Source organism: Sesamum indicum, linkage group LG11, assembly GCF_000512975.1.
Source record: "Sesamum indicum cultivar Zhongzhi No. 13 linkage group LG11, S_indicum_v1.0, whole genome shotgun sequence".
Taxonomy (NCBI): domain Eukaryota; kingdom Viridiplantae; phylum Streptophyta; class Magnoliopsida; order Lamiales; family Pedaliaceae; genus Sesamum; species Sesamum indicum.
The window spans coordinates 14,179,054-14,202,191 of record NC_026155.1 but is presented as its reverse complement, the minus strand read 5'-3'; the positions used below and the strand labels follow the sequence as shown (position 1 = coordinate 14,202,191).

Genomic DNA, 23,138 nt, shown 5'->3' with positions numbered 1-23,138 from the left:
TTCTTCCTCTCTGCTCTGCAATACATATATAATAATTATTAATCTCAACTCTCAAGTATATATATATAGAGAGAGAGAGAGAGAGAAATCTAAGAATAAAATGAGTATATATCTGTACGTACGTATAAATTAATGAGGAAGAATAAAGAGTATTAATTAGTAATAATCATCATCCTCAAAAACCCTACCTAGCTCTACTTAGCTAGCTAGCTCTATCATAAATAATATATATATATATATATGTATATATCCAAAATACTTAATAGTACTATATAGACCCCTTCATTTTCCCTGTTTGGCATCAAACAAGGCATGCACCTAGGGTTTATATATATATATCTAAGAAATTCCATTTCAACTTTGGCTTGACCACCTCGTGATATTCTGCTTTTCATTATCACACACACACACATGTGTGTATGTGTGTGTGTGTGATTATATAAATTAGATAGTATTATTCTGGATGAGTTTGAATTAAGTTATCGATTTCGTAAACCGATGAGTGGCCAATATATCCATATCCGTGATTCTTGATTCTTAATTACGGTTGCAGTGGGAAAAACACAAAACCTGGAATTGAAGTAAGAGGGATTTTTGGGAGTTTCTACGTGGTTTTTTTAATTTCTCTTTAAAATTAATTGATCTCTTGTCGTCTTTATATATAGTGTTGGTAGTAATTAATTTACTTGCTTGGAAACAGACATTTGGTTAGCTTTGATTTTGTCGAAGTTCCATATAAGTGCAAAAAGGGGTTTGAAGTTGATTGGGTATTGTTTGTCTTGTTTGAGTAAACTACATAAACTAGTTCTGATGAAAATGCAGAGAGATTTAAGTGAAACTTGAAGCGATGAAAGCGCACATGGGTTATCAGATGTCTGCTTCTCACCAATTATTAATATTTAAGTAGTAATTACCAGAGAATTTTAGGGCATCATAGGAATAATATTGATGGGGTGTAATTCCTATGTTCATAGCTGTTTAGAGCATTTCCTAATTCCGAGATATTTCGATTAAAGTATATACGAAACTTACAGGAATAATTGTTTTTTGATTCCAGAATTTGGATCTTCTCGATCTGTATCTCAGCTTGTTTATATATAATTATTTCGACAGCTGTGACTGTGAGTATATTTGCATGGCGATGGATATGATCTTGTGTCCCGAGATCATCAATTAATATATAATTTAATTATGTATACCTATTTATTGGTCTGAATGGACAGGCCATGAATTAACACTAAAATAATATATACATATATAGATCCTAAAATTCCTTTTATTTTATTCAAGTGAATTCTTAATCTGCAGCTTTATTTTTATGCTTTACAAGATTTAAAATTGAGGTAATATTTGGGGAAGAGGTATACCTGTCTTCATCAACAAATGGGCATTAATTATATATAAAAATTTTAATTCAATAATATTTTTGTACCATATTTAATTAACTCCATCAATATTTTTCAAAAAAAAAAAAATCAATTATCCCGAGACTAAAATTCTAACAAGTCTGAAAATGCAACTGTATATCTCTATCTGTATGGGACGACGGACAAGGCTACAGGAGTGCAAAACTAGACTGTCCAAATTGAAACTTTTGGATCAAAATTTAAAGTACGTAGTGCAAGCCCATCATTTAAGATTGAACCGATCTATTTGCTTCTAAGAGAAATCAGACCACTTTGGTCCGAAGTCGCAAGTCGTTAATTTATACGGACCACATGATTAGTCCTTTACAATTTTTATCATTTGCAAAAATAAAAGAAAGTGAACTTATAATGTCTTAATTTAGTAATAAAGTTAAATTCTATAAATAAATTTAAATTATGGATTTAAATCTGACTGAATATATGAATATTTATCTCATTTTATATGAAATATTTATTGTATCTATATTATATTATTTCTAATTATATTAATGTATTCATCGAATAATGAATTAATTGAATAGTTTATTGAAATATAGATATATAAGTACGTTTAAAAAAATAAAATAAAAGGAAATGAATAGGGAAACATGCATGAGCCTTAAATATCAGCTTTGCCGTGTTTGTTGAATTGATACGTAAATTACCACAAATATTCTGATTAGTCTCATTTTTGTTATAAATATCAAATTATTACATATTAAATAAATGTTTTAGAAGTTTCAAGATCAATAAAAAGATATATTTACAAATTAATAATAAAGTACAAATGTGACATTACAATAAATGTGCATGGGTACAAAAATATTTTTTAATTACTCCTTATTAATCGAATTAAGCTAATGTTTGCAAGTGTGGAGTAATTGTTTAAGTAAGTTATGTGTAGGTGAGATGTATGATGAGGTGATGTAGGGTGCAGGATAAGGACTGAAACCCATGTTTATCTTCATTAATCACTACATTTGTTCCATTATTGTGTGCATGTGCAGTAACATCAACCACCTCTTTCCATCTCCACCACTCTAAATCAAGGCTGGGTAAATCTCTGTTTTGTGTAGTATTTGGGGATGTGTCTACACTCGACACCTTCCAATCATCCATTGCCTGTTAGTACTTAATAATACCACAACAACATTAGTAAGTATTCAGTGTCTAAACCCACGTCACAATGTCATGCGAACTGCCTATTCACATTACACGCTGCGCCTCTCGTGCGTTACTGTGACGCCACCCTCTCAAAGACGCCCACCTCTAACTGCACTACACCAATCCTATATATACCATCTCTATAATTAATTACTACAACTGAATACGTATATTTTTATATATATTTATTTCATAAGCAATACTAGCTAATTAACATCATTTTCTATAGGGTAAATTATTGTTTCTCATTCGGGTTATGTTCGTTTTTATATTTTGTCATCAGAATTTTTATTTGTGTTAATAATACTTTGCGAAATTTGCACTTTGCCATATACGATTGTTTTATTGTTAATTTTTCTATCGAATAAACATTATATATTGTGCATATGTGAAAAATATCACATCATATAACCTTTAAGTATCACATGTGAACTTTATGCACAAATAAAAAATTTAATTAAAAAATAGTTATAAATGATAAAAGTGCAAAATTTTGTAAAGTTGAGATGATAAGTTGACACAAAAAAAAAGTGTAAATGACAAAGTATAAAAACGATCATAGTTTAAATGACAAAATATAATTAACCATTTTCTATAATGTAGTTACAAAATCTGTATCAATACTTTTATATTAATCTTTTTTGGGTCAAAATTATTATTTATACGTATTAACTTTTCATTTATATATTAATACATATCTACGGTGCCGTATACCTGAGATTTTTGTTAAAAAAAAACAAAGAAAAAGATGTATTTATCTTTTAAGTTGTAGAATGAGTAGCTTTTGAGGCGAGTAATCATGGATATGGATCGGAAGCATGCAGGCGGGAGGCAGCTCATGGAGAAATTTGGATTCACTACGATTGATCACTTTTTTTTTTTTAAATGTTATATTAATCATATAATAATAATTAATATTATATTTATCATGTAAATAATACAAATTTAATGAACCTAGTCTTCGTTAAAATAAATTCTTGTTTAATTCTTTTCTTGTCCCCCAAACATGATGCTAAATGTTGGACAGCAACAAATTTAACTAAAAATTAAAATAAAAAAAAATTACGTGATGGAATAAAGGAGGAGGAGCTGAAATGCAGGCCCATTATTATTATTATTATTTGGTAATTAAGGATTAAATGTTATCGATAATTTATAGAAAGCAATATTAGTTAACTTAATGAATAACATGTTAAAAAATAGGGTTGACCTTTGCATTGTAAGTTCTCCAAGCGTGCATTAATTGAAAAGAATTGAATAAACAGTTTGAGTCCCCTCCATCTCAACTACCTCTGACTCTGATGAGTTCAATGTATGTTTACATACATATATAGTCGTTTATATATATCCTTTCAAGTACAAATTAACAATTTAATGATCATCCTGGAAACTGCATGCTTGATTGCTCGCCATACCTTCCCGTCCTACTCCAATCAAACTATAAATAAATACAATATTTAATTATGATTAATTGTCATGGTTAAAAATAAAATAATCGTAGCAAATAGTCATTGATTACAACTTACCTGCAATGGTTGTTGGCGTAGTATTTGCGAGGGTGACTAAAACACTTGTCATGACTAAAAGTCATAGCAAATATTTTTGCCATAGTCAAAAAACTTTTTTCTTCATAGAAAATCTATATTTTTGTATTAGTTCTATTTAATCGTGATCATTAAAAATTATTTATCTTAGTTTTTGATTTGTAGTTAATAGTTATTTTTCTTTTGTAGTGGACTATGGATCCCCACTCTGAAATGAAGAAGCCCACATAAAAATACAATATTCTGTTTATTGAACTTGAGTGATGCTTGTTTTTTTATAATTATTATAATCTGTGAAAATTTTATGTCAACCGTTGCTAGCTCGATGATGATGAGGTCACTCACTTGTAGGCGTGCACTGTTGTATGTAAGAAAAATAATTAAAAAATAATATTGAATCAAAATATTAATTAATTTGAAAAAGAATTACTGCAATAATTATCTAAAAAATACTAACTCTGAAAATTGTTTGATGTATTTTGAGGGCGAAGTTGGAGGGAAATCCCTCTGGAACTTGGAGAAGTAGACAATATTTTTATTCGCAAAAGTTGGGAAGGACATTTCCGGCCGCCTTATCACATCCTTAATTAATATAATACATAATAGTACGACATTAATTATTATTACATATTCCATTATACTAAACTTTAATTATCTATACTAAACTTTTAGCACGCTTGCTATAGTTTTGGATCAAAAATATAAACCAAGGAGAAAACAAATGTTTTCGACCGACCATTTGACCATCTTCAATATAAATTATTTATCCTGAAATTAGAAATAAAACCTCAACTCTCAAGTTTCAACTTGGCTTAATATTCTCGATTAATGATCCCCATCTATATCCCGTCCAGCAATGGATATAGATCCTCCAGGCCTGGAAACCAGCTCAGATCAAATGATTATATGGAGCGATGATTTAGTGCAGACGAGGTCTTACAGATGCAGTTTCTGTAAACGAGGATTCTCAAACGCACAAGCATTAGGGGGCCACATGAATATTCATCGCAAGGATAGAGCAAAACTCAAAGAGTTTTCCTGCGAAAACCTGCTGTCTTTGGATATCACCAAGAACACTACGGATTCTGAAGATAGCCCTCCACCCGATTCTTCTTCCAGCGACAAGTTGAGTTTGAAAAAGCACTTCTCTGATGGTAAAACTGAGGAGGGCAATCGTGATCTTGTCCCACCTGGTACAGAAAAACTGATACATCGTCTCCCGTTGTTCGCTGAGGCGCCGTCACTGAACAGTGGCGATCATGAAGAGGAAGCAGCTGCTACTCTTTTAGACAAGCGTGTGGATAACATAAGAGTAGTCGGGGAATTGGACCTTGAACTTCGATTAGGACCTGAGCCCCATGATGCCAAGTCAAAGCAATAGTTGGAATTATACATATACATGCGGGAAAAGCTTTAATCAGAGAGAAATAAAGGAAGATGTTTTCTGATTTTGATCTCTATTCATCAGTATTTGGAGCAGATAGATCTACTCAACTGGAAGAGTTTTGATGAAGGAGCGGAAGCAAGAAATATACATACATATATACATATGGTTAGTTCTTTCAAACTTTACTGATATGTAAACATGGCTCTTTGCTTTTCCCGTTTCCAAATCATCTATTCTAATTTCCTCTTTTATTAATTATGCATAGCTTCATGTTAATTAAATTTGTTAATCTGCCAAACATTTTTCAGAATTTGAAAATCATGAAAACAAATTAAGTATGGAAGAAATATATATGATGAACCAACTTAAATTAAAAAAATATACAAACCCTGATTAAAAGAGGAAGAATTAATGAAAAATCTTGCACACTGAAAATTGAAACGGACAAAAGAAGATTTTAAATGTTTTTAAATCCAAGTACAATGCAAGTGTTCCTGTTTACAAATTAAACTTTGATTGAGATGATAATACGTACAATGATTTACTAAAGAAGATATCAACCACATCTAATTAATGAATTCTAGTGTTAATTAAACTAATTAAGGAAGCAAGAATTTGAGATAATATTAACCATAATATATATTATCAGTAAGTAAGTTTAACCCCCTCAAAAAAAAAATGGTTCCATTTCAGTGAAATATTTAGCTCCAAATTGATGCACTGACCCAAAAGTAATGCTTAATATGTTTGTTTTTATTATCTCACTTTATGCAGTAATATGAAACTACTTACTCCCAAACTATTTTTTTTTTTTTATAATTTAATGAGGCTAAAGATATATGGCATTGCCATATATATAGATATATATAATTGAAGAAGGTTAACTAAAGCAAAATCCACCACTAGCTACATTAATATTAATTGATTTCTGTGTTCATGATTCGTCAATTATTGATGGTGATGGGTGGACAAGTTCCGTGCGCCTCTCTTCATTCCATCCAGTTTTCACCCATCAAATGCAACCATAATTCCATTCTTCATATCTGCCACTAACATTATCCAGCTAATTTTCCTGAAAAAGGAAAAGGGCAAAAAAAGGAGGGAGAGAGACACTCGCAATAAATCTATATTCCACCCCACAAAAATATATAAAGGGACAAAGAAAAAAAAGGAAAATCAAAGATAAATAAGCTCAAATTACCCGCAGAAAATTCAGCCGCGTAGCTAATTCCATTGAATCTTCATTAATTTATTCATATACTATTTGGGCATAAAAATGGCAAGAAAAGGAGCAACAATGCTAAACTTTCCTCGACTCCCATAACTGCTTCTGACAAGAGTTGGATTCCCTTTGTCATCCCAAACTCCTCCTATATTTCGCCGGATTTTCTACAAATCCTTCCAAAAAATATATCAGGGAACTAAGAGATGCCTATAATTTCATGAAAGGCTTTCCAGTAATCTGCATTTTAGCTATATTTTCTTTCTGTTACTTTTCCCTTTTCCCCGGCTCCAAATGGAGATTCTATTGCCCGGGATGCGATCAAAGAATCATCCACCCGCATACAATCATCCATCCTTCCCACCATCGGTTGGTCAATATTCCACGGGAAGACAAAACCAACATCTCCCACATTCTTTTCGGCATTGGCGGCACCGCCAGCATGTGGAGCCGGCGACGCCACTACTGTGAGCTCTGGTGGAAACCCAATGTAACTCGCGGCTTCGTCTGGCTCGACAACGAACCGGCGCTGGGAGACGAGCCTTGGCCTCAAACGTCGCCTCCCTATAAAGTATCGGCTGACACGGCCCGGTTTAAGTACACAAGCTGGTATGGCTCCAGGTCCGCCGTCCGCATCGCGCGTATTGTGAAGGAGAATTTCCAGCTTGGATTGGACAATGTAAGGTGGTTTGTGATGGGAGATGACGACACAGTTTTCTTCACCGAGAATTTGGTGAATGTGCTGAATAAATATGATTATAAACAGATGTATTATATTGGCGGAATTTCGGAGAGTGTTGAACAAGATGTGGAGCATTCTTATACCATGGGTTACGGCGGCGCTGGATTTGCCATTACATTACCGGCGGAGCTGGTCAGGATTTTGGATGGGTGCATTGATCGGTATGCGGAGTTATACGGGTCGGATCAGAAGATTGGGGGTTGCATGAGTGAGATTGGGGTGCCTATTACCAAAGAACTTGGTTTTCATCAGGTATTCATTAAACATCCTGAGTATGTTTTTTCCTTCAATTTTCCTTCAACAAATTATGAAATCTTGTTCATTGTTAAAAAAGCAATTATTGTCCGGAATATAGAACCCAAATTGGTTATTAGTACATTGGGATAATTGTTGACACTTTTAGACAAAAATGACTAATTAATTGTTCTTGATGACTTGTTTTGACACAAATAAAGGTAATGGAGACTAATGCTAAAACATTAAAGATCGTGATTCTCTGTGTCTAATTTTAGTATTGTCAATAATAGTGTTGAAGATCATTCGTTTAGGAAGTCACTTGCAATTTTAGTTGAATTCTTATTGTGGGACCGATGCTAATGAGAACAAAATGCATGGAAGGGTATATATAGATTTTGTCATATTAGGCAACCCGTAAATGTCGAGGCCTCAAAAAACAAGAATGCAACATTAAATTGCAAGGAAAGCGGCAAGCAATTTCCGTTTCTGTTAGGTTATTTTTAATGTTGCATTTCGGGCATTATGTTTTCTGCCCGTGTGACTCTCGATAGCTATGATTACATGAGCTAATTTATATTTGGGCTAATTATACAGTTGGATATACGAGGAAGCCCATACGGCCTACTTTCAGCTCATCCATTAGCCCCTCTAGTCTCACTACACCATCTAGACTACCTCCAACCCTTGTTTCCAGGCATGGACAGGGTTGCCTCCATCAGGAAGCTAATGAACGCCTACAAATACGACTCCGGCCGAGCATTACAGCAGAGTTTCTGCTATGACCTTACCCGGAACTGGTCCGTTTCTGTATCCTGGGGCTACACCGTGCAACTGTACCCGTTTTTGGTGAGAGCAAAAGATCTCAACACCCCGTTGCAGACATTTCTAACGTGGAGGACTTGGAGTCAGGAGCCATTCACGTTTAATACCCGGGTCCTGAGAATGGAGCCCTGTGAAAGACCCGTCATATTTTACTTTGACGGCGCTCAGGAGCTTGGAAATGGGAATACGGTGACCTGGTACAGGAGGCCTCAGTCTATGCAATGGAAGCAGTGTGACAGGAATAACTTTGCGGCTGCTTATATGGTGAAGAGCTTCAATGTCTCTGCTACCTATCTTAATTCTCGATTATGGACCAAGGTACGTGCGTACTTACGTTGTCTTCTTGTTTTGTACGACGATTCATGTTACGATTAACTTTCTGAGTTGTTGGTGTGGTCGATCATGTTTTTCTTGAAAAACAGGCACCACGTAGACAGTGCTGTGAGATAATGGGTGGCTCAGACCACCAAGACGGCCATGTACGAGTCAGGATTAGAGGCTGCAATCGATGGGAATCAGTAACACCTCCATAGACGACGCTGTGAAATTATTACAAGAAAGATTTTACCACTAATTGGGAATATTTCGATGTTTTCTGTCACCAAAGTTTGGCATGACTGGTGGCTAGGTACAACAACTGAATGCAGAAGGTGCTTCGTCAGGATGCTTATGGTGGCTGCAGTAGTCAACGGAACCTTAGTTTGAATCTTTGAATTTACGTTGGAAAGGAAAAGGAGATATATAAGATGCAATGATAATACAGTAGACGCTATCATATCTATTTGTTTTAGAGTTTGTTTTTTTTTATAATGTAATAACCAAATGAAAATATTGTTTGCTGGTTTCTCCTTTATCAATTCTCTTCCTCAGTTAATTTTTCAGCGTTCTTCTTTATTTTACACAAAAACACAATTTTAGGCCTAGTTTGATCTCATCATAATTGCAATGATTTTGAAATACTTAATTTTAAAAAGATGATATTGTGTCTGAGTTTACAATTTCATAATACTTATGTAAATATGTAGATGGTAGCTAATTTAATATTATTCTTATTGTTAAGAATTCCACCAAATAAACATTATATTGAGAATTATAATTTATAAAATATTAAAAATCAATGAAGTCAATTATCGCTGGAAGGCCTAAGCCTCCAACAGTCGAACTCAATTGCTGCTCCGGACTGCAAGCACCTGGCCTGCGCTTCCCCGTCCATATAAACGGGCCTCATAAATGGTCTATTCTTCATGTAATACCTTCTAGTTACTACTTGGAAACAACGCATGTAAGATATGGATAATTATATATTAGGGGGTATTTGCAAAAAACTTTTCTGTTTTTAAAAGTACTTAGTTCTGGAAAAAGTGATAAATGATTAAGATACAAAAAATTAGAGTGTTTGAAATTAACAAAATTTTTAAAAAACATAAATATAAGTTATATTTATAAACACTTCCATTTAATTTAATTTAAATAAAAATTACTTAATTTAATGTTGCAAGAACATCCCCTTAATCATGCACCCATGTGAAAAATGGAGATTCTTATGCTCACGTGATCAAATGCAAATGTTGTCCATATTAATGCACCACCCAATGCAGCATGCTCAATTTTTTAATTTTCAAAACCAACTCTCACTTTGAAAAAAGAAAAAGAAAAAAGAACTAATTCAAAATAATGAATGCAATAATACTAATTTTCTATTACTAATAAAACATTTTACTCTTAAGTTCAAATTTTAATCTACATTCAGGCCACATATACTAAACGCTATATCCTTTTGAGCTGGTTGGTACGATGTTCAGAAGTTTATGGGTGTGATTACTTGTAATTTTATTTAATGGGAAAAATGATATGAAAATAATTTTGGTTGAGATGGAGTATTTTTTTAACTACGTGGTCGATCGTGAGATAAAAATATAATGATGATATTGATGTGATGTGTAAAAAAATATTAAGTAAGAAAGAAAATATAATAATTATAGATGATGCAATATATTTCTTTTGAGAATAACGAATCTATTTAAGATGTTTTGCTCTTTTTATAATAATAAAAAAGATTATTCCTACATCAAACACTACGTTAACTTGGTTGAAACGAGTTAGATGAATTAGGTGTTTTCACGATTCGAGTACTCGGTCGAATTAAACCTGAACCAAATTTTCGATATAAAATTTTTTAGAATTTAGATGTGCAGTTCGGGATAACCATATAGAATCAAATCAAAATTGTAAATTTTAGATATTTCATAAATATAAAAAATAAATATTAAATACCAAATTATTTAAAAAATCTAAATTTAATTATTTTAATTAATATAACTATTAAGTATTAACTAATTTTGAGATGGAGGAATTACTTTAAAAAAGATTGGTAAATTCGGTAAAATACCGAATTGAAACATAAAAATTTGAATTTTTATTGAATTGATCTAGATGGTGTCTTGATAAATTATTTCGACGTATCAAAATTTCGATTCGAAAAGATAATGAACATACTCGCCTAAATGAGATACATCTCACAAAGAAACATATTTAATATAAAAATAAATAACATGTAAGATTTAAAAATAGCTAAAACTCTAATTTAGATTTGTGTATTTTAACACACTCATGTAATTGTTTTATGAATTATTGAATTGTTGCTCAAAAATAAACGAATCACTTGTCCGAGAGAGTTTATGTATTGGAAAACCATATATAGACACTTCTAATCCGATAAACCTCAAAAATATATTTCCTCAGGAAAATGTAGGTAGTACGCTTTTCGTGGTTCAAAACTCTTTTCTCGTAATATAAACCGTAAACACCTTAACTTTGTAACGTTTAAAGTAACGAAGAAATACATAAAGAGTGCTCCGTATAACACAAGTAAGAACAAGTCAAACGCTTCATCGTATTCCCCGTACCTCACCCATCAATCATCATCATTTCATACTAACAACGTTTCTCTGATACATATGACCGTCAATCCCTTATCTAGACACGCAAAACCTCCCGTCTTCCCCACTTCCAAATTGATCATTACAGTTTGAAACCAACCTGTCAGTTTTTGTCTGTGCAGAACCCCCAACTCTCTATTATACGTCCAAACTCCAAACGCGTATCTCACCGCCGGTCCCAATGGCAAATCCCAGGAAGCTGCTTCTCGTTTCCAACGTTCAACCCTTCATCAAATACCCTCCATTCTAAAACCCTTTAACCACTACACAACACCTAGCCTTAATTACGTTCATGGTTGGATTGAAGAAGAACATGGGTTGGCTTCCGGAGATATTAAGCGACATTCCCACTCGCCGCAATAAGAAAGCCGGGCTAGTGGGAATCCTTGCATTTGAGACGGCCAAAACCATGTCAAGATTAATCTCTCTCTACAAGTCTCTCTCTGATGAAGAAATTACCAGACTAACAAAAGACGTCGTCAAATCCGAAGGAGTAGCATTCTTGAATTCCAGGGATGAGGAATTTCTGTTGAGCCTTGCATGTGCTGAGAAACTTGAAGATCTTGATCGTGCTGCCGCTGCTATTTCTCGTTTAGGCAAGAAATGCAGTGACGCCAATCTCGATCGGTTTGATCTTGTTTACATGGATTTGAAACTCGGGATCGTTGATTTCGGGAAATCGGATTACGGGTCGAGAGTGATTGAAAAGAAAGTGCAGAAAATGGAGAAATTAGTCTCAGCCACGTCAAATTTGCACGCAGCATTGGATGCTCTAGCGGAGATGGAGATTTCAGAGAGGAAGGTGAAGGGATGGAAGAAGGGTCATATGCAGTTGTCGAATTCAAATTTCGATCATTTTAATCAGAAACTCGAGAATCAGCGGAAGGAGGTGCGCAATTTTAAGGAGATTTCCCTTTGGTGCAAAACGTTTGATGAAATTGTTAGCATGATGACGAGAATTGTGATCATTGTTTATGCTAGGATTTCCGTTGTTTTTAAGCCATATATTCCTGTTCGTCTCTCCCTTTCCTTGCCGGAAATGGCTTGTTTTCAGGAGCAGAAAGAGTTTTCCCTGATCGAACCGATAAAGCAGCAAATTCTTCCTCATTCGGGTCCTATTAATTCGAGAGAAGCGAAGCCTGAAATTTTCCAATCTTACAGCCAAAAATCCGATGTTCTCGTGAATGAATATGATTGTTTTGGTAAATACATAGAAGTAGTAGCGAAAAACAACAGAGTATTTCATTCTGCAGGGCCCTTAACGCTGGGCGGTTCAGGGCTGGCATTGCGTTATGCCAACGTGATTCTGTTGGCAGAAAAGTACCTGGAGTCAGCAGCATCCATAGGCCGCTATGAGCGTGAATCCTTGTACCAAATGCTAACTGAAAATCTGAAAGCCCTGGTGAGAACAAAACTGAGCAAAAACATGAAATGCAAGGAAGATGACGCATTGCTAGCGGATGGGTGGAGGGGAGCCATGGCAGAGATAATGGGATGGCTTGCACCAATGGCCCACAACACGGTGAGGTGGCAGATGGAGAGGAATGTGGAGAAGATGAAGTTTGATTCGAAACCCGGTGTGCTTTTGCTGCAGACATTGCATTTCTCTGATAAAGAAAAGACAGAAGCTGCTGTCGCTGAGGTCTTGGTTGGATTGAGTTGCATGTATAGATTTGAAAATCGCCGAGTATATGTGTGATTTATGTTGGTGTATATATATAATAAAGTAGGTACTTTTCTGACTGTTACGCAGTAAGATAGCTTCAAAATTCTACTTGTTTCATTTATTCATCATGTTCTTGACATTGATTGATCAATTCCCTGTTTTGTCTCTTGAGATTGATTTGTTTGAAATCATATGTTCTGAAAACAGGGATAAATTTGACTACTTATTCTTCAGGTTCAGGGTGATCCACAGTGCATTTTTGGTAATGCTTCTTATTATGATTAAATTCCTTCAAACAAGTAAAGTTTAGACCAGCAATGTCAGTTTATGAAGCATATTCATACCAATAATCAATGCTGAAAGACATCAATCCTCCATGAATATTTTCATTCACACATGCAAGAAGAATATTAATTAGGACAACATTAAGCATATGACATTTTATTTCGATTATTTGTAAGCAAAAGGGATTGCTCGCCTTCTCACTAACAGAACTACAGAAGCCTTCCAAAACTTACTGGCTTCATATTTATTTAGGTCTGTGAAGAAACAGAGTGGCAATTGTCTAAGCTATTACTGCCCCATGGAGACTGGAGAGTACTATAATTATCGGATTCATGCTCATTACCCAACTCCCCCGAATGAAATCCTGAAGAGCTGATTTCTGTCGAGACCAATTAATTCGTAACTAGCAATTACTGTTGCACTGTGTGCAAGAACAAAGTATGCTGCACGCCCTAATTTTTTCCATAATAATAATAATATCGTAATGATTAACAATAATTTAATTCGAATCACGTTGCCCTCAAACTGTAGTATAAGTGGTCAATTCCTTTATTATAATCACAAGAATCACAGCTAAGATTCCTCAAATCCTACTAACCTTATTTCAGTCTTGGAGATGAAGTGCGGCAAGTGCCCTCTAAATTCTCCACAACTTTGCAATTCGGACAACCATTTAACTTGTCAACCTCAGTTCATAAATTAATTCGTAGACTCAGGGTATTTTGTAGTTTTGTTTGTAATTGCAATGCTTGTTTCACTGAAAGAACAGGAAAATTAAAATAATAAAACATGTATTTTTTCTCCTATAAAAATAATTTTGATTTTCATTAATTTTCCTTTCAGGACGAAAGTAGTCTCTAGAAATTGATAGTACACAAGAAGTTCATGTTTCGACTAGCACTCTCTAGATACCCAATCCCATTCAAAAGTCTTTTTCTTGTATTAAAAAAAAAAAAAAAAAAAAATAGAAGCCATATTAAAAAAAAAAAAAAAAAAAGAATAGAAGCCATTTACTCATACTCAATATTTGTGGAGGAAATAAAAGTTTAAACCCCAACCTCAAACTCTCCAAATAATTCCCTATTCCTAGAAGACTCCATTTTGTTTTTTATATGCAGTTCAGGCCGCGCCCCCACCTCAATATCTCCAAAATAAAGTAATACTATGTACCCTTTCATCAAACTATTAAACACCCCCTCCCCCCCCTCCCCCAACCAAAAAAAAAAAACCCTTTTTTTATTAATTCAGCAAATAAAGAAAAAGCCCATTTTTTATGGCAGTTGGGAAGTCTTAGCCAATCCGTAGGATATTTTCCAAAATTAAACTACCCCACAACATATCATGTCCCTCTCCCATGCCTCCTTATAAATACTCCTACCCGTTTCACACTCTCCAAGGTACCAAAGATTTTGGCCTATTTCAGAACCCGGACGCCAATCATTCTTTGCCAACTTTTTCATCAATACTACAACTCTTAAGAAACTCAAAAATGGCTACCTCTGTTTCTACAACTTTTGGAGCTGTTAACAGAGCAGTGGTACTACGTTTCTCCCGCCACTTTCATCCTTTTACAGATTTAGTATCCATCGTTACATGAGTATCTTATTCCTAGAAACTATCGAACGTATTTATTTGTTCTCGTTCACACTATAAACCATTGTTTTTTTTGTGTTGATCGATCGTCTCTCACTTGTTAATTACCTCTGAAAGTAAACCGTCGTTCATGATAATCGTAACTCAGCGCATCAGTAGTTGTCTGCTTGTATGAATAACTCAATGGAATATGAACTTTGACTACACTATATCAGCTTGATTTTTATTTTATTTTTTTTATGAGTAACTAGTACCAGGAGAACAGAAGAATTGAGCTACTTATACTTGCTTGACTGTCTGGAGTCGGTAGACTTTCATACCCAAAATGGATGTGCGGCATTTAAAAAGTCATGGCTCACTAAATACATTTTTGGTGCAGTTGAATGTAAACGGTTCCAGTGCAGGGCTCTCTGTTCTAAGCACGAATTTCTTTGGGAACAGTCTGAAAAAGGTGAACTCAAGATCCAACAACTCCAAGATTTCATCCAGGAGCATTAAGGTTGTTGCAGAGGTAGACGAGAAGAAACAGACCGACCAGGACAGATGGAAGGGCCTTGTGACCGATATATCCGACGACCAGCAGGACATCACCAGAGGAAAGGGAATGGTCGACACCCTTTTCCAGGCTCCTACGGGAGCTGGCACCCATGATCCTGTTTTGAGTTCCTATGAGTATCTCAGTGCTGGTCTGCGACAGTAAGGGCTCTAATCATATAAACATTTTCTTTTTTTTCTTTTCATTTTCTGATCGGAGCCTGAATCTTTTTACTCATTGAGTTCACTATAATTATTCAGATACGAATTTGATAATAACATGGATGGATACTACATTGCCCCGGCATTCATGGACAAGTTAGTCGTTCACATTGCTAAAAACTTCATGAACCTGCCAAACATCAAGGTTTGATACTGTTTTTAGAATGCTTCTTAGTAATGAAAGGAGAACAAATTTGATGACACTGTTCAAATTCTTCCAGGTTCCTCTCATCCTGGGCATCTGGGGAGGTAAGGGTCAGGGGAAATCATTCCAGTGTGAGCTTGTTTTTGCAAAACTGGGAATCAAGTGAGTTAGCCATCTAGTTGATCTTCTTCCTTTTGTATTTTAGAAGCCTTCTGCTTCGCACACTGACGTTACATTTTCCGTTCGGACAACTCCAGCCCCATTATGATGAGCGCGGGAGAACTGGAAAGTGGAAATGCTGGAGAGCCTGCGAAATTGATCAGGCAAAGATACCGTGAGGCTGCAGACAGAATTGCAAAGGGGAAAATGTGTGTGCTCTTTATTAATGATCTTGATGCAGGTGCCGGTAGGCTTGGAGGAACCACGCAATATACAGTCAACAACCAGATGGTGAATGCTACCCTTATGAATATTGCTGATAATCCAACTAATGTTCAACTCCCTGGAATGTACAACAAACAGGAAAATCCTCGAGTCCCAATCATAGTCACTGGGAATGACTTCTCAACTCTGTATGCTCCCCTCATTCGTGACGGCCGTATGGAGAAATTCTACTGGGCTCCTACCAGAGAAGACAGAATTGGTGTTTGTACTGGTATCTTCCGAACGGACAATGTTCCGAAAGAAGACATTGTGAAGCTTGTTGACACTTTCCCTGGACAATCTATTGGTAAGTTTCCCTTTTCTAGTTTTGAAGATTGAAGAGGCCATAGATGGAAACTGTAATAGCTATCCTTTCAAACAACATGTTTGATGAAGGTTCTTGATCTCTCTGCACTCTGCAGACTTCTTTGGTGCTCTCAGAGCCAGAGTATACGATGATGAAGTGAGGAAATGGATTGCAAGTGTAGGAGTGGAAAACATAGGGAAAAAGCTCGTAAATTCCAGGGAGAAACTTCCAGAATTCGAGCAACCAAAAATGACTCTTGCTAAGCTCCTTGAGTATGGCAACATGCTTGTTCAAGAGCAAGAAAACGTAAAGAGAGTGCAATTATCCGACAAGTACTTGAAGGAGGCAGCCCTGGGCGACGCAAACGAGGATGCCATCAAGAATGGATCTTTCTATGGTTAGAACTCTTCCTCCACAGGGCTTCAATAAGAGGTTTGCATCTGATTCGGGTTCAAATGAATTACTTAGAACAATTGCTAAGAGTTTCTAGCTTTGTTTGCAGGAAAAGCAGCACAGCAAGTTCCAGTTCCTGTTCCTGAAGGCTGCACTGATCCTAATGCAGAAAACTTTGATCCAACTGCAAGGAGTGATGATGGAAGTTGTGTTTACAACTAAACCCCAATTGTTTAGTTTGCAGTATACTAGTATAATGTAATTTACTCCGGACATATATGTAAGAGTTGCTAGTCAATATAGACTAAACTATGCCTAAAAGATTAGCATGTTTTGTCCTTCAAGCCTAATTGGTAAAGATTATTTAAGGTGGAAATATTTTGAAAATTTGAAGAATTGCCCATTGAGGTACTTCAAATTTTAATTTTCGCAAAACAATTTCGATTGAAATGGTTTCCAACTAAACCATTATTATAAAATTAAGAATTATGGGTTTTGAAATGTCGCAATCACAAATTACACAAGATTTTAGAGAAAAATGCAATTTAATTCTCAGTGATATTGCAAATATTCAAATTACCTTCTATGAAATTTTTCTTAGCAATTTACCTTTGTGTTTTTTAAAATGCAACAATTTATCCTTTTACTTTTTTTAAAATTAAGTATCAATGGTAAATTGTTTAATTAAAAAAAACACACAAAAAGATAAATTGCTATTTTTTTCATACAGATTAATTTACTTATTTAAAATATTAAAAATATAAATTGCATTAAATCCAAAATTTTATGCAGATCTAACATATTGGGAATCTAAACAGAGGAATGGGTCTGATCCAGTTACCTCAAAATCGTAACTTGCTGTATTGTTGGCAGCCTTCAAGTTGTAATAAAAAAATACAATATGCATGACCAACGCTGTTAATACTATTGCTCACAATCATGATAAATATTCCAGACATAATTAAAGTAAAGTGGAATAAATGCTTTAATACAATAATCTTTTTCTGATACGTTAAATGAGTCATGTCCCATCCCCTGGCGCTACCTGCCAACAGTGTGTGTGTGCATTGAACACTGGAGTTGGCACACATTGTTGTTGTTCCTGACTGCTGAAGTTGAAAACAGTTGGACTTCTAAAACAACTGAACAAGTGTGGTTGTCTGAAATTAAGATTCTTTTATTCCACTGTACTTTCCAATTAGACTTCAAAATATGCAAACACACCTTTTTTATTTCTTTTCTAATTTTTGGCTTAAAATTAGATTTTAAAGATCCCTGATGCTGTAATTCTTCTATGATTTACTGAACTCACGGATACTCTTCTTTTGCTATATATAAAATTTCCCTATCTAAAAAGTTTCACTTATTTGCACAAAAAGTCCCTCCTCTTCATTTAAAACAGGAATTGGGTCAAAAGGGGAAAAATAAAAAAATCTGAAAGACATAGAAGGTATGCATAAATAAATATATATGTAAGATAATGGAACCTTTCAAGACTTGCTTTCTCATGAAGTCGTAGCAGGTCATATCTCCACTTTTGCTTTTCTTGTACATTTCCTTTTTCCTCCTCAGGTAACCGCGTTCTTCTCTATAATATGAATTTATGATGTCTGAAACAGGAATTACCCGAATTTACCTGTCTGAAAAAGAAAAAACAAGGGTAGTTCGACAGTGAAGAAGAAAGAGTCATTATAATTATATCATGTTTAATTTGGTTTGGAATTTTGAAATCTGTTAATCAGAGTTTCTGATTTCTTGCCAACATGTGTCAGGGGAACAGGTGATAGTGAAACTATTACAGATTTATGTCATGAGTAAAATTGCGGCCCAGAAAGAGAAAGGTGAAAAGTTCAGTTAATTACATCAGCGATACAAAGAAAACACTACGATGGGCTCTCTGTTACTACAACTACTTCTGCAGTGATATATACGAATATGGATGGAAACTTATTATCCCTGCCGTTAACCATATCTTAAAGCCCATCATGTGGTATTAATTTCAACACATTACCTTTTTGCTAGCAGCAATAAAGGCCTATTTTTTACCCTATCCATGCTCACATCTCTTTAGAGAAAGGGCACCTAACCAAAATTCCATCAGTCCTTTAAGTTGATTACCCAGCAGACGAGATCAATTCAGAAGATCAGTTCTTGAGTCACCAGCTCTGATCTAAAACCTGTATGCTCTACTTTCTGTAATGACGCCCTATTTTCTCATACTCCTCTTCTCTTTCACTTTTTTATCAATCCCAGCCTCATCCCAGATGGATGAATTTACCTATACTGGATTTGGTGACCCCAAAACCAACATAAGTTTGAATGGGGTTGCCCTGATTGGTAAGAATGGGATTCTTCGGTTAACCAACGAGACGAGCAGGCTAATAGGACATGCGTTTTATCCTTCACCAATTCGGTTGAAGAACTCTACCACCGGCACTGTCTTCTCTTTCTCAACCTGTTTCGTGTTCTCCATTCATCCAGAGTACCCGAAACTCGGCGGCCATGGCCTAGCATTCACGATTGCACCTTCCAAAGAACTAAAATCAGCTCTACCCAGCCAGTACCTCGGCCTGCTCAATTCCAGCGATGTTGGAAACTTCTCCAACCACCTATTCGCAGTCGAATTTGATACTGTTCAAGATTTTGAGTTTGGAGACATTAATGATAACCATGTTGGCATCGATATCAACGGCCTGGAGTCCAATCAGTCTGCTGCAGCAGCGTATTTCAGCGATGATTCGGTTAAAATGGACCTCAATCTCAAGGGTGGCAAGCCCATTGTGGCATGGATCGTGTATGATTCTGTTACGAATTTTCTGAATGTTACACTTTCGCCCTCTCCTTCGAAGCCCAAAACTCCGCTGTTGTCTTTCCAGATGGATCTATCTCCGATTCTTGATGAAAGTATGTATGTTGGGTTCTCGGCTTCAACAGGTTTGCTTGCAAGTACGCATTACGTTCTGGGTTGGAGCTTCAAAATAAATGGAGAAGCCAAATCATTAGATTTGAATTCTCTCCCCTTAGTTCCAGGAACGAAAAGGAAACACACCAGCCTAATAGTAAGCCTCTCAGTTGTGGCAGTTGTTTTCGTTTTAGCTTCAATCTTGATTGCTATTTTGATGATAAGGAAAATCAAGAACGCAGAAGTGATAGAATCTTGGGAACTTGACATTGTCCCGCATAGATACAAGTACCAAGAGCTCAAGCAAGCCACCAGAGGTTTTAAGGACAGTGAGCTACTCGGCTTTGGCGGATTTGGCCGAGTATACAAAGGGACACTGCCTAATTCAAAAACCCAAGTTGCTGTCAAGCGTATTTCACATGAATCAAAACAGGGGTTGCGCGAATTTGTCTCTGAAATTTCTAGCATCGGTAGACTTCGCCATAGAAATTTAGTCCAGTTATTGGGATGGTGCAGGCGCGGAGCTGATCTTCTTCTCGTTTATGATTTTATGCCTAATGGAAGCTTAGACAAGTTCTTGTTTGATGAACCAAACCGTGTATTGAGTTGGCAACAAAGGTTGAAGATTATCAAAGGAGTTGCTTCAGGGCTTTTGTACTTGCACGAAGGATATGAACAAATCGTCATACATAGAGATATCAAGGCTAGCAATGTACTGCTGGATGGTGAAATGAATGGTCGACTTGGGGACTTTGGGCTGGCAAAACTATACGATCATGGATCGAATCCAGGTACAACTCGGGTGGTGGGCACGCTAGGGTACCTAGCACCGGAACTGCCAAGAACTGGGAGGGCCACAACTTGTTCTGATGTGTTTGCATTCGGCACTCTACTGCTTGAAGTAGCATGCGGCCGTAGACCTATTGAATCCAAAGCCCGGCCAGAGGACTTAGTTTTGGTGGATTACGTGTGGAACAAATGGAAAGAAGGAAGCATTCTTGATGTTGTGGACCAAAAAATGAAGGGCGATGTTGATGAAAATGAGGTTGTGATGATATTGAAGTTGGGCATAATGTGTTCGAGCAACCAACAATCAGCAAGGCCTAGCATGAGGCAGGTTGTGAGTTATTTGGAAGGCGAGGTTGAAATACCGGAGGTTTTGAGGGCCCCGGGGGCTTGTGGTGATGAGGAAGGATTTGAGGATTATTTGCATTCATATGCATCTTCTTCATTTGAGAAGACAAGTTCATACACAGTGATGACTAATGGGGATGTGGATAGAAGTTTTGCATCCATTTCTACTTCACCTCTTACACTTCTCCGTAGCGTAGGCGAAGCTAGATAGTTTGTCACTATGGCATCCTCAAATATATGTACATTTACTGTTTTTTCTTATGATTGTAATGTTATGAAGAGACTGATCATCAGATTTTTCAAAAAACTAATTTGCCATTGTTTCTGCTTTTCCTCCCAACAAGAGTTCATGTTTCTCCAAATAATGCATACAAATTTATTGAACTGAATGAAAGACTACTACTTTCTGAATATTCAAGAAAATTACCATTGGGCCTTGTACATATATTCCGTTTAGATGAATGAAGCATGTGAACATCGATCATATGCGTGATTCCTTTTATAGAACAAATTGCACATGGCCAGACACAGGTCTGTCCGCACGCTTAACAAGAATATATGAAGACAAGTTGTTTACTTGTCAAGTTCGAAATTTCAAATGAATTTAGTGGAGCCGGACACAAGTCCTCCGTAGTATGAGGGGTGAAAAAAAATTGAAGTTTTCTGGAGCCCTCTTTGAGGTTTCGCCCCTTGGAGTAAGCACGACCTTATCTTTGGCGACAACATCCAAAATTTAAAATAAAATTTCATGTTCTAAGATTTTTTATTTTTGAAAAAAAAATCTTTTTCATTTAGAAATAAGATTTTAGCATTATTAATTCCTCAATCACTATGAAAGTGTAGAAAGCCAACCCCAATATATCTATTTCTTCTATTTCGGTCTAAAATTTGATAATGAATTAAATTCAATACGAAATTATTAAAGTTAAAGTGATATATAAAAAACACGTTAAAATTCTTTGTGATAGAAAAACATCAGAATCAGTAAAGGTAAAATTGATAACATTAGGAGATGGTTGAAAAGTTAATATAAGAAAAACATGTAATGAGAATGCAACCACCAACGGCATCTCACATAGTGGAACTATGGTCAGGCGCCCACTATTGTCATATATTATGCTAATTTTATAGGCTTAGGAAACACAAGGATTGTAATATAATAAAGCAAGCTGACCCTTGAACAAAATCTAGTGGATTGACCACCACCCATGTAATTATACATACACCATAAATCTCAATTCTCAAATTGGATTTACACTATGTCTTTCAGGGGATCTGACCTCTCTTCTTTTTGGTTTAAACCGCAAAGGACGTCCTGGATGGCTCCAGGAGATAGTAGACTGCAGCTTAAGGGATTATTTGGCCGCTGCTGTTCATACTTTTCTATCAAACAACTCAAATACTCAGTGATGGACGTAATTCTTGTAGACGGTAGTAAATTTTCTTCGATAATATATAATATTAAGTATTAACCAATTCGTGGTGGTTTAGAAACTTTTCCAGAGGAATCAGTGAAGATGCGAACCCGATCTGTTCGGAAATCCATGGTGACGAAGGAGTCGGGTGGAAGCACGTAAACATGAGTCCCGGCAGGCATCTCTTCCTTTATCTTCCTTTCTGCTTCTTCTGCTGTTAGCCCCACCACTTCAGGCCATCTTGACTTCCCTGCTGCTGCATATCATCACCCAATTTCTCCTAAATATTTTAATATTACAAAAACTCATAACCACTGACAAAGTTGTATGAAATTCAAATTACCAACAACATAATTGTATACTTGCTAATCATTACAGTCTCAAACTAAAAAGGACAAAAAAAAAACATAAAGCAACTGAGGTAATGAATGACCTTCATGAGGCGGGGATGATAACTCCGGGAATGGCTTCTGGTGAACTTCCTGCGGTTGGCTCTCCTTCTCGGCCATGATCATGCAGGTAGTAATTAGTTTAGGAAAGAATGAACTAGAATTATGAATATATAATTAATCAATCTTTGTAGCTTGTACTACGTATTATATGTGACAAAACACTTTGATTATGTCGATACAACTCTTCGCTTAGACGAGGAATAA

The 23,138-nt window shown here is 35.8% G+C and overlaps 5 protein-coding genes and 1 long non-coding RNA gene across 7 annotated transcripts; 5 read left to right on the top strand and 1 right to left on the bottom strand.

Annotated features, from left to right (window-relative positions):
• LOC105174718 (transcriptional regulator TAC1) lies at positions 4,833 to 5,775 on the top strand. The gene has a single exon (XM_011096906.2). The coding sequence runs from the start codon at positions 4,971 to 4,973 to the stop codon at positions 5,493 to 5,495; it is 525 nt and encodes a 174-aa protein (XP_011095208.1). The 5' UTR covers positions 4,833 to 4,970; the 3' UTR covers positions 5,496 to 5,775.
• Positions 6,412 to 9,355, top strand: LOC105174478. The gene is made up of 3 exons (XM_011096599.2): positions 6,412 to 7,717; positions 8,297 to 8,842; positions 8,947 to 9,355. Exons 1-3 carry the CDS (start codon positions 6,944 to 6,946, stop codon positions 9,055 to 9,057), a joined length of 1,431 nt encoding a protein of 476 aa, XP_011094901.1. The 5' UTR covers positions 6,412 to 6,943; the 3' UTR covers positions 9,058 to 9,355.
• Positions 11,473 to 13,362, top strand: LOC105174477. Its single transcript, XM_011096598.2, has one exon. The coding sequence runs from the start codon at positions 11,756 to 11,758 to the stop codon at positions 13,160 to 13,162; it is 1,407 nt and encodes a 468-aa protein (XP_011094900.1). The 5' UTR covers positions 11,473 to 11,755; the 3' UTR covers positions 13,163 to 13,362.
• LOC105174476 (ribulose bisphosphate carboxylase/oxygenase activase, chloroplastic) lies at positions 14,797 to 17,369 on the top strand. 2 transcript variants are annotated; one of them, XM_011096595.2, is made up of 7 exons: positions 14,797 to 14,951; positions 15,387 to 15,703; positions 15,803 to 15,908; positions 15,985 to 16,070; positions 16,166 to 16,638; positions 16,754 to 17,035; positions 17,141 to 17,369. In XM_011096595.2, exons 1-7 carry the CDS (start codon positions 14,904 to 14,906, stop codon positions 17,251 to 17,253), a joined length of 1,425 nt encoding a protein of 474 aa, XP_011094897.1. In that variant the 5' UTR covers positions 14,797 to 14,903; the 3' UTR covers positions 17,254 to 17,369. The 2 variants fall into 2 exon arrangements, with proteins under 2 accessions (XP_011094897.1, XP_011094899.1); XM_011096597.2 differs by having other exon boundaries at positions 14,798 to 14,951; positions 16,754 to 17,070; positions 17,141 to 17,283.
• LOC105174475 (L-type lectin-domain containing receptor kinase S.4) lies at positions 18,810 to 21,358 on the top strand. Its single transcript, XM_011096594.2, has one exon. It carries the CDS (start codon positions 19,230 to 19,232, stop codon positions 21,276 to 21,278), a length of 2,049 nt encoding a protein of 682 aa, XP_011094896.1. The 5' UTR covers positions 18,810 to 19,229; the 3' UTR covers positions 21,279 to 21,358.
• Positions 22,172 to 23,138, bottom strand: LOC110012838. Its single transcript, XR_002288062.1, has 2 exons — positions 22,916 to 23,138; positions 22,172 to 22,735 (listed from the first exon to the last, which is right to left on the bottom strand). It is a non-coding gene; the product is annotated as an uncharacterized LOC110012838 (long non-coding RNA).